Here is a 17,136-nt window from a genome sequence, read left to right on the forward strand (position 1 = left end):
GTGCAGGCACCGTACACTTGCTGCACACACACTGCAACACACTACACACACACATTGCACGCGGCTGCACACTCCTGCTTGCAGCAGCCCTAGGGCTCCATGTCCCCTCCAGGTCCACTCCAGGCTGGCTCCCCTCCTCAGAAGCCCCAAAGCTACCCGACAGCCTGAGACTCTCTCTGCTCACCTCCCTTCCTCCCTGAGGGCCCAGCTGGTCCCTCCCATGCTCAGCCTGAGGTGGGGAGGCATCCCGGGTGCGGGAAAAGCCCTCCCCTCTCCTGTCAGAGCCTGGAATGTGCTGACCAGCGCCCGCCTAATCCTCGCTGTATGCCCCACAGGGTGGCAGAGCCGGCGGGGACCGGGGTGGGCTGGGGGACAGGCCCTGTAGCACCAGGTGGTCAGACGGGACCCCAGAAGCCAGGGCAGGGGTCGGCAGGCAAGCCTCCCGTCCCAGGCCTGCCCTTGGCCAGATGGGAGGATCCGAGTCCCTGGAGAGATCCGTAATTTCGGAGGAAGAGCCAGGCTGGGGTCCCTGCCCAGACCTTGCCATCCCTGTGAGAAAGGAGTGGCTGCTTTCCTGGATCCTGAAGGAGTGAAGTGGATGACAGTCAGGGGAAGCAGGGGCAGGTGACCCCATCTCTCTTGTGCCTGCACAGAGAACTAGTTGGAAGGGAGAGGCCCGAGGTGGAGGGAGATACGGGCTGGGAAGGGGCTACAGACCTTGTCAAGTCACCCGGCGGGTAGGGCCCCGGTGCTCCCCACCCCCAGCCCCCCCCCCGCCGCGCTCTCTGCTCCCAGCCACCCATCTATATCCCCAGGCTCCCCGTGCCCTCCCGCAGTGGCTGGAAGCAGATGGCAGTGCAGGTGCGTGAGACCCTGGACCTGGAGAAGGAGAGAAGGGCAGGGCTGGGGGCTCCCTGAGCCACCCGTGCTCTCTCTGCACAGAGCTGGGGGTGTGGGTTCTGGCCTCTCATCAGACCTTGGGGCTGAGAGGGCGTCGGGGTGAAGGTCTCCCCAGAGCTGGCCTGCTGGGCAGGCATGTCCCTCCTACCCCAGTCCCGGTCACCCTGTCATGAAGACACCAGAGGAACAGAGTCTTAGCCTATGTCTGGCACCGGGCTGAGGGCAGGCTGGGTGGGCAGGGACCTTCCTGGACAGATGGGATACATGGGGGGGGGAGGGGGGTGGGAGGGAGGAGGCTGCAGCCCTGTGAGGCTGGTCCCCCTGTCTCTTCCACTCAGTTTGAAGCCTTCTGTGCAGGGGGCCTGGCCCCCGGCTGGAACCTGCTCGTCCAGGGACATGGTGACTCTGGAGAGGACAGGTCAGTGGCACTGCCCTCCGCTCCCTGGGCCTTGGACTGGGTGGCCGGACCCGGCCGTTTGCAGCTCTTGACCCGCACCATGTCCACCCCAAGTTCGAGATTCACTACCTGTCAGAGACAGGGGACATTGCCTTCCACGTCAAGCCCCGGTTCTCCAGCACCACCATGGTGGGCAGTGCCTTCCAGGGCAGCCGCTGGGGCCTGGCGGAGCTGTCTAGCATCTTCCCGCTGGCCCCGGGGGAGCCCTTTGAGGTGACAGGGGCCTGGGTGGGGCCTGGGCCAGGCAGGGGAGGCCCGTGGGGGAACAGGGAGCCAGTGGGCAGGGGATTCACAGTGGACGCTTACAGGTCAGGGGGCCAGGGCAGGGTCTGGGTGGGCCTCCCTGGCCTCAGTTTCCCTACGTGTGCGGTGGGTGCCCACCACCCTGGCTACCAGTCACCCCATCTTGGGAGAAAGGAGGGGACTTCAGACTGGGGGCTCCAAACCAAGGAACCCCGGGGCCTGCCAGGCTGTGCTTCCTGGAGACAGCCGGCAGGCATATTCCTGTTACAAGCGGGACCAGACCCCAGGCCCTGGGGGTCAGCACTGAGGTCACTGGCCCCGGCCTGCCCAGATAGAGGTCAGCTCGGACGCGGAGCATTTCCACGTCTACGCCTGGGAGCACAAGGTGCTGCAGTCCCCACACCGCCAGAGGCCTCTGGGCACCATCACCAGGGTGTGCGTGCTGAGTGACCACCTCTGGTCCAGGGGAAGGAGCTGGCCAAGAGGGGACTGAGCTGGGGGTAAGGTCCCTGCCTCCAACCCAGGCCCCTGCCCACTTCCGCCACACACTGCCCACCCCAGCAGGGACTTTGCTTCTCACCCTGATCCGGGGACCCTCCTCCGCCTGGGGAGGGGCTGTCTACCTGGTGTCCCACCCTGCTCCTCTCCCTGCCAGCCCTGCACATCTGGCCACCAGAGTGGGCCCACGGTCCACCTCCCGCCCTGGTCTGTGCGTAGGCAGAACGGGAGCTAAGGGCCTGCCTTGGATATTTGCAGGGACCAGGGCTACTGAGAGGCACCTGTAGCCCCAGGAGCCAGACTTGGCTTGTCCCATGTCCAGGGCACCTGGATCCCCACTGTGGGGCAGCTGGGCAAGGGGGTCTGTGGTCCTGCGTGCTCCCACCAACTCCACTTTCAATAAATTCTGAGAAGGCTGCAGGTGCTCGGCTGCTGGGGGGTGGCGGGGGGAGGCTGAGGTGGGGCCGGCCGCTATGACCCTGGAAGCTGGGGGCTAGGGGACCCTGAGACCAACACCCCAGGGATGACCCAACCCCCTCACTTTGTCCCCAGGACCCTGAAGTTCTCACGTAGGGCTGGGATGGACCGAGGAGGGGTGTCGGATGGCATCCGATGTGGGGAGGGCGCCTGCCATGGGCCAGAAGCTCCCAGCAGAGCCCAGGGGACAGAAAGGCAGGGGCAGGCGTGGCCTGGGCTGGTCTCCACCCAGAACCACCAGGCTCAGGCTCTTGCCATGGCTCAGCCCTGGTGGGGAGAGTCAGCCCTGGGGGACTCATGTCCTGCCTGGTCCAAGCCATCTCCTCGGAGGCCCCAAGGCTTCCTTCTCCCCCTACTTCCTGCAGGGGCCTTTCCTGTTTCTCCTAGCCCACCTGGAGGGAGACGTGTGCCTGTCCCAGCAGCCTCCTGTGTGTGTGGTGGTGAGAGCCAGGCTGGTGTGTGGTGGGGGCAGGAAGCCCCCAGAGGCCTCATACGGGAACATGAGCACTGTGGGGAGAGTCCCCCAGGCCTGCCCCTCCTGGCTGCGTGACCATCCACAAATCCCCCCAACCAGCCTCAGGTTCCACATCTACACAGTGGCAGTTGTGGCTCCTGCCACAAGGTCTGCAAAGGGCTCAGCCTTCCGAAGACCGAGCCCAAGAGCACCAGGGTGGGAGGGTGACTTCAGGGGCTCACACATGAGATTTCCTGTGAGTTTTCATAATTGTATGTTAATTCCACTACAATTACCAACACCGGGCATCTCTTCACCTCTATCTCTACCTATATATCATTGATATCTATCGTCTATCATGTATATATCATCTATATCCGTCATGATCTTCATCTTCATCAATCATCCATCTATCTATCTATCTATTCATCTATCTAACCACCTACCAATCTATCGATTATTTATCCACGTGAAACTAGTGACGTCACAGCTTAGGATGAAACTCAACAGGTATTTAACCTTAAGTGAGTTATTTAAAGGAAAGTATTAGGCCAGGTGCATGCCTGTAATCCCAGCACTTTGAGAGGCCACAGTGAGGGGATCCCTTGAGACTCTAGGAGTTGGAGACCAGCTTGGAGAACACAGCAAGTCCCCGTCTCTACAAAAAATACAATTGGCCAGTTGTAGTGGCTCACGCCTGTAATCCCAGCACTCTGGGAGGCTGGGTGGGGGGGGCCTCCCAGAAATCCTGTCTCTACAAAAAATTTTTTAATATTTTGTAGAGACAGGGTTTCACCACGTTGGCCAGGCTGGTCTCAAACTCCTAACCTCAGGTGATCTGCCTGCCTCGGCCTCCCGAAGTGCTGGGAGTACAGGCATGAGTCACCGCACCCGGCCTGGCACTTGTTATAATGCTACTGTATAATTCCCAAACGTCTTGCCTCCTCGGGTTTTACAAATGGGGAAACTGAGGCTGGGGTGGGATCAGGAAGTCAGCAGAAGGGTGGGGTCCGGAGAGAGGAGGGTCCAGTAACCCTCGCTGCCCTCCAGCTCTGGGGAGGCATCTGAGGGCAGACCATGGCGCCCCCACTCCAGGTGACACAATGGCGGCCCAGTCTCCAGCTGTGCGGCTTCCTTCCTGTCTCCACTCACTTCCCCGCCTGCATCCACGGCCCAGCTGGCAGGAGCCCCTTCCTGCCGTCTCTTCGCCTCTTCGGGAGGCCTGGCCTTTGTGTCCACTGGGAGGGGCTGGGGACAGCGGGGAGACGTGCACTGACAAGTCCCGGCCATGGGTGGGACTGGAGCGTGGGGAAGTGGGGATCCACACAGCAGGGCCTGGATCTGTGGTCAGGCCTGCCTGCTCCTGGTCCTAGGGGCTCTCAGCCTGTCAGGGAAGATGTCCGGCTTGGCCTGCCAGGCCCTTGCCTTGAGACCCAAGCTGCCTGCTCACCCTCTCTGGGCCTCAGTTTCCCTGCAAATAAAAGGCTCCCTCCCTGCAAAACTCTGCCTCCCCAATAGCCATGCAAGGTGAGAGTGTGCCAAAGTGTGAGATGACAGGCTCTTTTCTTACTGTGGGGTGGCTGAGGCTGGGGACGACCCGGGAACCAGGCCTACACCTTCTCCCAAGAATTTGGCAAGGTGTGGAATGAGCGCAAATCATTTTACAGACATACAAACAGGCTCAGGGAGACGGAGTGACTCACTCAGGGTTGCTCAGCAAGCGAGAGTTGGAGCTGGCCCTTCTCTCCACTCCAGTTTGCAAACCAGACCACAGGGGCCCCAGACCCTGAAGCAGTGTTGATCCTCAGTCTCCCCATCCATAAAATGGGGTGCAGGGAGCTATGGTCTCTACGTGTCCTGCTGCAGCAGCTGCTGCCCTCCCTATCACACCTTCCATGGCTCCCACCACCCTCAGCACAAAGCTCAGCTTCCTGTCTGATCTGGCCTCAGCCCAGCGCTGCAGCCCCAGTGGCCCATTCTCCTACCTGCCCCTTCGGCTCAGAAGACACCTCCTCTGGGAAGCCTTCCCTGACATCCTGCTGGGCTCTTGCAGCTCGGCTTTCATTGAGGCCCTGCCCTCCCATCACACTGCCTCATCTGAATGCGAGGGACCCCGTCTTACCCCAGCCCCCAGACTGGCCCAGAGCACATTCCACTTGAACTCTTTTTAGGACAGGCAGCTCACTACCTCCCCAGAGCAGCCCATCGCCCTGCTGACCAGAAGCAAATGCCAGAGCTGACTTAAATCTGCTCCTCCCCTGTGCCATGGCAGAGGCTCCTTAGAAGGTGCCCACGCGCTCCTTGATGCCTCCAGAGACCCAAAGCCATCAGCAGGGTGTTGTTTCCTGCTAAAGTGGCTACGGGAGGTCGAGCAGGGCAGCCCCTGGCCCCGGCGCGCTGAACCACATCTCTGGGAGAATGTGTCTCCCCCTCAGTTCTCTGTCTGGAGTTGGGGTGAGATTCAGGCAGTTCCCTGCACAGGGCCTGTCCGGGGAAACACAGCTGCCCGGGTAAGGAGGCTGCAGCCCCTGGAGGGTCAGGTGCACAGGCCTCCTAACACCACCTGCTGGCCAAAGGCTCCAGGCTCTCTGCAGGGTCAAGGAGTGACTCAAATGCCCACAGGGGGAGGGCAAATGTGCCGAAGTGAGACAGGTGGGCACAGGGCAGTAGGGGTTGGTGGGGTCTGTGCCCAATAGAAACGCACACTGCTCCCACCCCCACCCTGCCCAGCTCCTTCCAATCATGCACAGGGACCTGTGGACCCAGAGCAGGCAGATCTTCTGAATTTAAAACATCTGAGATTCAAGTGCTGTCTGCTGTCTCTGTTTTGAAACACCAGCCACTACGGGGAGACTTAAAGAAGGTATCGGCCGCAGGCAAAACTGCCTCCAGGGGCGCCTGGCCTGAAACCTCTGCTTGCTTTTTTTTCTCCTTCTCTCCCCTCCCCTCCCCTCACTTCCCTTTTTTTCCTTCCTTCCTTCCTTCTCCTTCCTTCCTTCCTTCCTTCCTTCCTTCCTTCCTTCCTTCCTTCCTTCCTTCCTTCTTTCTTTCTTTCTTCTTTCTTTCTCTCTCTCTCTTTTCTTTCTTTCCTTCTTTCTTTTTGAGACAGAGTCTTGCTCTGTCACCCAGGCTGGAGTGCAGTGGCGCAATCTCAGCTCACTGCAACTTCTGCCTCCCAGGTTCAAGTGATTCTCCCGCCTCAGCCTCCTGAGTAGCTGGGATTACAGGCACGCACCACCATGCCAGGCTAACTTTTGTCTTTTTATTAGAGACGGGGTCTCACTATGTTGGCAAGGCTTGTCTCATACTCCTGACCTCAGGTGATCCGCCTGCCTCAGCCTCCCAAAGTGCTAGGATTACAAGCATGAGCCACCATGCTCGGCTAATTTTTGTTTTTAGTAGAGATGGGATTTTACTATGTTGCCCAGGTGGGTCTTGAGCTCCAGGGATTGCAGGCATGAGCCGCCGCGCCCGCCCGAAACCTCTGCTTTAAAACCAGCTTCTCCTCTTTTCTGGCCTCTGCTCTGTTCCTTCCTCTCCACCAGGACAGAGGTTGGTGGTCTCTCCAGGGTGACTCCTCCCCATGTAAGCCCTCTCAGCGCCCCATGTAAGCCCTCTCAGCGCCCCATGAGGAACAGACCGGCCAGCAGAGGGCACTCCCGACATGGCCTCAACCCAACGCCAGGCTACAAAGCCCTGTTCCCAGCATGGGGCAGGTGGACCTGCATTCCTGGACCCACAGTTTTGGTTTCCACAAGAGGACAGCCTGGGCCTGAGTCCAGGGGCTGAGAGGAGGAGAACCAGGGAGGGGACCTGGGCCCAGCCTGTCCCGTTTGCTGCAGAGCCCAGGGCCCGGCTCCGAGCTGAATGGAGGGAGAAGAAACCTTACATGGACCTGAGTGAATCACAGGCTCAGTTTCCCCTTCTGTAAGATGGGTGGCTGTGAGGAGGGGCCTGTACAGGGCCGGGCAAGTGCAGTAGAATACGGTCCACGTGGGTCCACACCTGCCTCCATCCCCACCGAGGAAGTGAGTGGTCCGCCAGCCCCGGGATGTCTCAGCCTGGCCTGGTGCAGCTGCCAGTGCCTCCCATGCCCCCCGCCGTGGCTGGGACTCCTGTGCCTCGCTCACCTGCTTCCTGCAGGTCCAGTGACAGCTGTCCTGCCCCCCTCTGTGGCCAGTGTCAGTGCAGGGGTGACGGGCATTTTCCTGCAGCTCAACCAGCCTGGGCTCCTGGGAGGCCGACATGGGCTCAGCACCACCCAGGCAGGGCTGGGGATCCGCCAGGGCCATATGTGTAGGGGGCGACCATGAAGCCCCAGGGTGCTGAGAGTAGAGGATGGGGCCAGGTGCGGCGCATGCGCCTATAATCCCAGCACCTTGGGAGGCCGAGGCGTGAGGATCGCTTGAGGTCGGGAGTTCAAGACCAGCCTGGCCAACATGGTGAAACCCTGTCTCTACTAAAAATACAAAAAATTAGCCATGGTCGTGCGTGTCTGTAATCCCAGCTACTCGGGAGGCTGAGGCAGGAGATTCGCTTGAACCCAGGAGGCGGAGGTTGCAGTGAGCCAAGATTGTGTCATTGCACTCCAGCCTGGGTGACAGAGCGAGACTCCGTCTCAAAAAACAACAACAAACAACAACAAAAAGGCAAGGGCAGAACAAAGTCAAGACCCATCTGTTAGACGTGCAGATGCTTGACTGCCGACTGACAGCTTCTAGAAGGATTTGGAAAGCCTGGCTTCAGGGTCTGCCTCTGAACAGGGGACGGAGAGCTGGGGGGTGCTGTGGTAGGCCAGGGTGCACTTTTAAAATCTGCATTCAAACATTTTCCCCAACATTTATTGTGAAAATTTTCAAACACATAGAAAAGTTGAAATAGGCCAGCTACAGTGGCTCACACCTGTAATCCCAGCACTTTGGGAGGCCGAGGTGGGAGGATTGCTTGAGCCTAGGCATTCAAGACCAACCTGGGCAACATGGGGAGACCCCGTCTCTACAAAAAAATTAAAAAATTAGCTGGATATGGTGGCATGTGCCTGCAGTTCCAACTACTTGGGAGGCTGAGGCGGGAGGACAAAGGTAGCAGTGAGCTGTTATTGCCCTGCGGCACTCCAGCCCGGGTGACAGAGCAAGACCCTGTCTCAAAAGAAAAGAAAAGTTGAAATATTTTTCAGCCAGCACTCGCGTACCCATCGCCTGGATTCAACGTGAATCCAGGTTTTACTCCAGTTACTCCACATGTTACCTACCTATCTTGGGTTTCAGTACATTTCTTTTTTTTTCTTTTTTTTTTTTTTTTTAGATGGCGTCTGGCTCTGTCACCCAGGCTGGAGTGCAGTGGTCGGATCTCGGCTCACTGCAAGCTCCGCCTCCTGGGTTCACGCCATTCTCCTGCCTCAGCCTCCTGAGTAACTGAGACTACAGGCGCCGCCACCACACCCGGCTAATTTTTTGTCTTTTTAGTAGAAGTAGGGTTTCACCGTGTTAGCCAGGATGGTCTCAATCTCCTGACCTTGTGATCTGCCCGCCTCGGCCTCCCAAAGTGCTGGGATTACAGGTGTGAGTCACCGCGCCCGGCCTTTTTTTGTTTGTTTGTTTTTCTTTTTTGAGAGAGTTTTGCTCTTGTCACCCAGGCTAGAGTTCAGTGGCACAATCTCAGCTCACTGCACCTCTGCCTCCTGGGTTCAAGTGATTCTCCCACCTTAGCCTCCCAAGTAGCTGGGATTACGGGCGCCCACCACCACGTCCAGCTCATTTTTTTTTTTTTTTTTTTTGTATTTTTAGTAGAGACAGGTTTTCACCATGTTGGTCAGGCTGGTCTCGAACTCCTGACCTCAGGTGATCTGCCTGCCTCAGCCTCCCAAATTGCTGGGATTACAGGTATGAGCCAATATTCATTGCATTTTTCCATGTGTACTTACAACACTTTGAAACTTTGTTACATTATAGGCTCTTTTAAGAAATCATAAAAAAAGAAAAAGAAATCATCAGAGTTCCCTTTGGAATGATGAAAAAGTTTTGGTAATAGGGGTGATGGTTGCACAATATTGTGAACGCAATCAATGCCACTGAATTGTACGCTTAAAAATGGCTACAGTGGCAAATTGTTTGTTACATGTGTTATTTTCTTTTTTGTAGAGACAGTCTTGTTCTGTTGCCCAGGCTGGAGTGCAGTGGCTCAGTCATAGCTCACTGCAGACTTAAATTCCTGGGCTGAAGTGATCCTCCTGCCTCAGCCTTCCAAAGTGCTGGGATTACAGGCATGAGCCACTGTATTCAGCCTGTCATGTGTATTTTACCACACATACATAAGAAAATTTAGGCCAGCCATGGTGGTTCACACCTGTACTCCCAGCACTTAGGGAGGCAGATGTGGGAGGATCGCTTCAGCCCAGGAGTTCAAGACCAGCCGGGGCAACATAGTGAGACCCCATTCTCCACAAAAAGGGAAAAAAAAAATAGCAATACGGCCATGCCCAAAACGATGGAATTTTACCTTTAATGAATGAATTGCATGGTATGTGAATTGCATCTCAAAAAATCTGTTTGTCTTTTTTCTTAAACATCATAGGCAGTGGTGGCCAGGGGTTCTCACTGCTCGAGAAATGGTCTCGGAGCTGGAGATGTTCTCTCAGGTGCAGTGGTGGACGCGTGACTCCATGCATTTTTCAAAACCCATGCAAGTCCACAGCACAAAGAATGAACTTCGCTGTATGCAAATTTTTTCAACTGAGCCAGGATGTCAGGGGAACCCAGGATGGAACGCGGCCTGTGACAACGGACTCTAATTGAATTACAAATGTGTGACATCACTCAGGGAAGGGGAGTGGGGGAGAGGCTGTTCTCAATGATTTTGGACAACACTGTTTTGTCTAGATCCTGAGGCTCAGGACAAAACCAACTGTGTACAAACACTGGGCTCTAGTTAGTAGGTTTGGTTCTCCCAGGGGTACATCTTAGCAATTCGGAAACAAGGAACACTGGGATTGAACAAACAAGTAAGTTGTGCCTCATGGGAGCCAGGCTTCTCCCGGTCACAGCAAGAAGTGAAAAATCAGCACAGATAAACCCATGGGGCTGGGAAGGCTGGCTACGTCTCCATGCATGAGAGAAGACATTGGACCCTCACCTTACACCAGCGGTCCCCAGCCTTTTTAGCACCCGGGACTGGTTTCGTGGAAGACAATTTTTCCGCTGACCGGAGGGTGGGGGATGGTTTGGGGATGATTCAAGCACATCACATTCATTGTGTGTTTTATTTCTATTATTATTATTAGCTGAAATGGAGTCTCTCTGTGTCACCCGGGCTGCAGTAGTGGCCCGGTCTCAGCTCACTGCAACCTCTGCCTCCCGGGTTCAAATGATTCTCCTGCTTCAGCCTCCCAAGTAGCTAGGATTACAGGTGCCCACCACCACGTCCAGCTAATTTTTTTGTATTTTTAGTAGAGACAGGGTTTTACCATGTTGGCCAGTCTGGTCTCGAACTCCTGACCTCAAATGATCCACCTGCCTCGGCTTCCCAAAGTGCTGGGATTACAGGTGTGAGCCACTGCACCACGCCTCTAATATTATTTGAAATGGAGTCTTGCTCTGTTGCCCAGGCTGGAGTGCAGTGGTGCAATCTCAGCTCGCTACAACCTCTGCCTTCAAGGTTCAAGTGATTCTCCTGCCTCAGACTCCTGAGTAGCTGGGAATTACAGGCACACACCACGCCTGGCTAATTTTGTATTTTTAGTAGAGAGAGGGTTTCACCAGGTTGGCCAGGCTGGTCTTAAACTCATGAGCTCAAGTGATCCTCCTGCCTTGGCCTCCCAAAGTGCTGGGATTATAGGCATGAGCCACCGTGCCTGGCCAAGATAAATTAGACTTCATCAAAATTTAAAACTTTTGTGCATCAAAGGATACTATCAACCAAGTGAAAAGGTAAGCCACTGAATGGGAGAAAATATATGCAAATCATATATCTGATATGGGACTAATATACAGAATATATAAAGAACACCTATAACTCAACAGCAACAACAAAAACAACAATCCATGCCTATAATCCCAGCACTTTGGAGGCTGAGGCAAGAGGATCACTTGAGGCCAGGAGTTTGAGACCAGCCTGGCCAACATAGTAAAATCCTGTCTCTACAAAACATACAAAAATGAGTCGGGTGCGGTGGCAGGTGCCTGTAGTCCCAGCTACTCCATGGGGCTGAGGCAGAAGAATTGCTTCAGTCTGGGAGATGGAGGTTGCAGTGAGCTGAGATCACGCCACTGCACTCCAGCCTGGGCAGCAAAGTTAGATTCTGTCTCAAACAAACAAACAACAACAACAACAACAACAAAAAACAGTGGACAAAAGGCTGGATGTGGTGGCTCATGCCTGTAATCCAAGCTCTTTGGGAGGCTGATGCAGACAGATCACTTGGTGTCAGGAGTTCAAGATCAGCCTGGCCAACATGGTGAAACCCCATCTCTACTAAAAATAATAAGAATGAGCCAGGCATGATGACATGTGCCTGTAAGTCCCAGCTACTCATGAGGCTAAGGTGAGAAGATCGCTTATGGCCAGGAGTTAAAGACCAGCCTGAGAAACAGTGAGATCCTGCCCCCCCATTAAAAAAAAAAAAAAAAGGACGAATAGAAAAAAGAATAAAAGACAAATATGCAAACCCCCCCTTAAAAAAAAAAAAAAAAAAAAAGGTTAAAATGGCAAATCTTCTATTGTGTAGATTTTACCCTAAAATAAAAGCAATCAATATAGATTAGAATGATACCTGTGCCATGTAGGATCCTGGATTCTTTTATTCTTTCTTCAATTTTTTTTTTTTTTTTTTTGAGACAGAGTCTCGCTTTGTCACCCAGGCTGGAGTGCAGTGATGTGATCTCAGCTCACTGCAAGCTCCACCTCCAGGGTTCACACCATTCTCCTGCCTTAGCCTCCCGAGTAGCTGGGACTCCAGGCACCCACCACCACGCCCGGCTAATTTTTGTATTTTTAGTAGAGACAGGGTTTCACTGTGTTAACCAGGATGGTCTTGATCTCCTGACCTCGTGATCCGCCTGCCTCGGCCTCCCAAAGTGCTGGGATTACAGGTGTAAGCCACTGCGCCCGGCCTTTTTGATTTTTTTTGAGATAGGGTCTCCCTGTGTCCCCCAGGCTGGAGTGCAGTGGCTCAATCATAACTCACTGCAGCCTCGACCTTCTGGGCTCAAGCGATCCTCCCATCTCAGCCTCCCAAGTATCTGGGACTACAGGCGTGTGCCACCACACCCAATAAACATTTTCTTTTTTTATAGATGAGGGGGTATCACTATGTTGCCGAGACTGGTCTTGAACTCCCAAGCTCCATTGATCCTTCTGCCTTAGCCCCCAAAGCGCTGGGATTACAGGCATGAGCCACCTTGCCCAGTCCCATTTTAACAATTTCTAAAGTATACAGTTAGTTCAGTGGTACTAAGCACATTTGCAGTGTTGTGTCACTATCACTACCCTTTATCCACAGAACTTTTCATCTTCCAAAACTGAAACCCATCCCCCTAAACATTGACCCCCCATTCCCTCCCCTGCTCCTGGAACCACCATTCTCCTTTCTGTCTCCATAGATTTGACTGTTCTCATATAAGTGGACACATACAGTTTGCCCCTTTTGGACCGGCTTATTTCACAGAGTATAACGTCCTCAAGGTTCATCCATGCTGTAGTAGTTGTCAGAATTTCCTTCCTTTTTTATGACCGAATAGTATTCCATTGCATGATAGACCACATTTTATTTACTGCAAAGGCAATGCAGATGCAGAGTCCCTTACACTCTTAGCTCAGCTTCCCCTGACGTAAACATGTCACATCCCCAGGGCATCTGTATCAAAACTAAGAAAACGCATTGCTATAATACTATTAACGAAACTACAGAATTTATTCCATTTTCTACAGTTTTTCCGCTGATGTCCTTGAATTCCACATTTCAGAATCCAGCCCACGGTCTGGGCACTGTGGCTCATGTCTGTAATCTGCATGCTATGTTATCTCTAGACAAAATATTTAGAAAATAAAATCGTCATGGAGGGCCGGGCACAGTGGCTCATGCCTGTAATCCCAGCATTTTGGGAGGCTGAGGCAGGCAGATCACCTGAGGTCAGGAGTTCGAGACCAGCCTGACCAACAGGGTGAAACCCGTCTCTACTAAAAATACAAAATTAGTCAGGTGTGGTGGCACATGCCTGTAATCCCAGCTACTTGGGAGGCTGAGGCAGAAGAATCACTTGAACCCAGGAGCCGAGATTGCACCATTGCACTCCAGCCTGGGTGACAGTGAGACTCCATCTCAAAATAAAATAAAATCATCATGAAGAGTCCGAGGCCCTGTGCTTGATCCAGCGTCCAGGCACACATGTTCTGGATTGTGCCTGCAGATGAGCGCCCCAGTGGGGACCACACTCCTTCCACATGGGGATGGTGGGAAACTTCCCTTGCTCTGTCTCTGTTTCCTCTTCTGCAAAATAAAGCAACAACAGTCCATAAGCCGGGGCCTGTGGGAGACTGGGGCTGTGCAGGGGATGACGCTTAGTGCATAGACCTAGTGCTGGGGCCAGCCTCAGCAGTAGCCAGGGGCATCCCGTGTACCCAGACATTGCCCCAGCTCCCGCTCCCTGCCAGGCCTCTGCGCCCCTCACCCACTGCGTCATTTCTGGTCATTTCTGCATCCGGCTGGGTCTGCTCTCTGGGGGCACTGGCTGGCCGGAGCTGTCTTTTCAGCACCAGGCAGTGCCTCTGCTCACCCAGCATGGACAGGCGAGGCACCCGAGCCCCAGACATGAGAAAAGCCCAGAAGCGAGAAGAGGAGCAGGGCTGGGCTGGGGTCCCAGGGGACAGGGGCTGGAGCACTGAGGGGCCATGGTGTCTTAGGACACAAAGGGCCCGAGGGAACCAGGGGTTGGGGTGGGGTCGTGGCCTCCACGCCACACCTGGGGTAGGGGCCAGATTGGGACAGGAGTGGCCTAGGGGAGGGGAAGTTGGGTCCTTCTTGTCTTGCAGGTACTTGAATGAGGACCGTGGTCTCTCTGAGGCTGAGGAATGACAGTCCTTTCCCTTGCCATCACCTGGCTTGGGTGAGACCCAAAGTCCTCCCCTCTCAAATTCCCTAGCCCCTGGACTGCCAAGCAGAGGTGGAGGGGGGACAAAAAGGGCAGCCTTGGACCCCACCAGGGACACTGCCCAAGGGAACCCAGTGCCCAGAGTACGGTGCAGCCCTCATCTTGCTGCCCCTGCCAGCTCTCCTCCCCCTGGCCACAGTGCCTGGCCTCCTTACTCTTTTTTATTAAACAAGGTCTTGAGTTTGCAAACATGGGTTTTGCAAGCACAACTTTTGGGGGACTCTGACCCCACAGCTGGGGAGGGTTGGTCACTCTGTGCCTTGGCAGAGGCCCCACACTCATGCCCATTTCCCACCAGTCACGGAGGGATTCGGGGAACTGGGGGTGCGCAAGCCAGTGGCCAGATGGAGCCTCGTCCAGGCTGAGAGGCTGGAGCAGACCCACTGTGCTCTGGCCGGCTGCCTGGAACATCCCGGAACTTGGAGACGGGGATCACCTCCTTCCAGGGGCACACCAGGCCCTGTCCTTACAGTGGGCACAGCACAGAGGCTGGGGCGTCAGGGAAGGTGCTGCCAATGGGCACAGCGACCAGCCGGGACTCCCACCCGGACGCCACTGTGACTTCAGGACCTAGAAACAGCTGGGTTGCCCTCTCATCAACCCCAGACCCTTTCTCCAGCCAGCAGCCGTCGCTCTGTGGTGGGCACTGCCCTCCCGCCCGCCAGCCATTCAGAGCCCATCCCCGGGCCCAATTCCAGCCCCGAGACAAAGCCGGAACCAGGGCCACGGGCCCGGCTGACCCCGGATGGGCAGTTGGCGTGGAGGGCCCCTCACCATGGTTACCACCACCCACAGCTCTGCTCAGAGGTGGGCATTGTTTGGCCGCCAGAGTGTGGCGAGCGCCCAAGAGCCCGAGAGCCTGGCTGGCACGACCGCCCTGGCATGTCTTTGGCCCCGGACACAGAGCAGAGCCGTTTCCCACGCTCCAGGCTCCTGGCAGCCCCGGGAAGGAGAGCGGGCCCTGGCCTTGGAAGAGGGGAAACTGAGGCCTGGAGAAGCAGTGCTCTAGGAAGTCGGGGCCAGCGGGAATGAGACAAAGGGAGGGACACCCGGCTGCTGTGAGAAATCGCTGGGACCTGGCGATATTGGGACTTGGGTCAGTAAAATAGGCCCAAGCTGCAGAGGCCGGTGTCGGAGGCTCGGCCTGTGTGCCGCTCAGATTCTCTCTGGCCTCCAAGCCTTTGCTCCTGCTGGCCACTCCACCCCAAAGCGCTTCCCTCACTTTGATCCCTGCACACAAATTTCCCCATAAGCCATCACCTCCTCCGTTATGCCTTCCTCAGCTTCTCCCCATCCAGTGGGAAGGGCCACAGGTCCCGTTTTTCTTGCCTGTTTCCAGACATAGCCCACCTTCTCTTTGGAGTCATGCTCCTCTCCTGTGCTGTGTGGTCTTGGGGTGCAGAAGATCTCAGGGTCCACCCTCCCATTGCATAGACTGAAGGGTACCTGGGGGTCTTCTGGCGGGACCCTTCTCACTGCCGGAGTCAGCCAAGGATGGGTTGCGTGACATTGTCTGCTGAGACTTGGGTGTCGAACGAAGGATAAAAGCAGGTCTATTGCTTGTACCAACCAACCTATGACCCCCACCAGGCCCCACGGAGGTGGCAGTGGCTCCTCCTTGGAGGCTTCCAGGCCCAACAGGGCCAGGTCCTGGGCTCAGAGAAGAGATGGGCGAATGGGGAACCCTTTAGAGGAACAGCCTTGGGGTCAAACCTATCTCTACTTCCTTCTTTTTTTTTTTTTTTTTTTTTTCTTTTGAGACGGTCTCGAGGCTGCCATGCAGTGATGCGATCTCAGGTCACTGCAGCTCCATTTCCTGGGTTCCAGCAGTTCTCCTGCCTCAACCTCCTGAGTAGCTGGGATTACAGATGTCCACCACCATGCCCAGCTAATTTTTGTGTTTTTAGTAGAGATGGGGCTTTGTCATGTTGCCCAGGCTGGTCTTGAACTCCTGATCTCAAGTGATTCGCCCGCCTTGGCCGATGTGAGCCACGGTGCTCAGCCCTTTTTTTTTTTTTTTTTTTTTAGGTTTTTTTTGTTGGTTTGTTTTGTTTTCTTTTTTTGAGACATGGTTTTATTCTATCACCCAGGCTGGAGTACAGTGGCATGAGGATTCCCCAGCTCACTGCAAACTCACAGCCTCCCAGGTTCAATCGATTCTCCTGCTCTCGCCTGCCTTTGAGTCGCTGGGACTACAGGCCCAAAAGCAATTTGACCCATCAATTTTGTATGTGTTTAGTAGAGACATAGGAGCCACTCCTCTGCCAAGAAGCTTTTGCCCAGAGAACTCCTGAGCTCAAGTGATCTGTCTGGCCTCTAGCCTCCCAAAGTTCTGGGATTACAATTCCTTGTCATTTTTGAATACTATACTGTACCTATCAGATCTTATTGATTTTATAGCTCCTTTTTGAGCTGGATTCTCCAGCAGCTTCATCCAGCTGGAAGTGCAGTGACACAATCTTGGCTCACACACTGTGAACCTCCATCTCCCAGGTTCAAGTGATTCTCCTTGCCTCAGCCTCCAGAAGCAGCTGACTGTGTCCACCACCATGCCTGGCTAATTTTGCATTTTAGCAGAGATAAGGTTTCACTATGTTGGCCAGACTGGTCTCACCCTGAGCCTGCCTCCACTACCTCCCAAAGTGCCTGAAATTACAGGCATGAGCCAAGTGCCCAGCCAGTTGTATAATTCATCTGTGCCTGAACTGAGCCTCCTCAGTTTTTGAGACGGAGTTCTCACTGTCAGCCTGGGCTGGAGTGCAGTGGCTGCATCTCAGCTCACTGCAAGTTCCGCCTCCCAGGTTTACGCCATTCTCCTGCCTCAGCCTCCCGAAAGAGAAGTTGGGATCACAGGCTTCCCACCGCCATAGGCTGCCAGTTTTTATTTTTAGTAGAGACGGGGTTTCACCTGCAAAGGCTAGGATGGTCTGATCTTCCTGACCTCGTGATCCGCCCGTCTCGGC

The 17,136-nt window shown here is 55.0% G+C and overlaps 1 protein-coding gene across 1 annotated transcript; it reads left to right on the plus strand.

Annotated features, from left to right (window-relative positions):
• Positions 1 to 324: 324 nt before the first annotated feature.
• On the plus strand, positions 325 to 2,104 carry GRIFIN (galectin-related inter-fiber protein). The gene is given in 6 exon segments (XM_021936501.2): positions 325 to 360; positions 796 to 861; positions 1,239 to 1,322; positions 1,412 to 1,585; positions 1,902 to 2,066; positions 2,069 to 2,104. Coding segments are annotated over 6 exon segments (561 nt in total).
• The last annotated feature ends 15,032 nt before the right edge of the window (positions 2,105 to 17,136 follow it).

Source organism: Papio anubis, chromosome 4 (assembly GCF_008728515.1).
Source record: "Papio anubis isolate 15944 chromosome 4, Panubis1.0, whole genome shotgun sequence".
In the NCBI taxonomy this organism is placed as follows: Eukaryota; Metazoa; Chordata; class Mammalia; order Primates; family Cercopithecidae; genus Papio; species Papio anubis.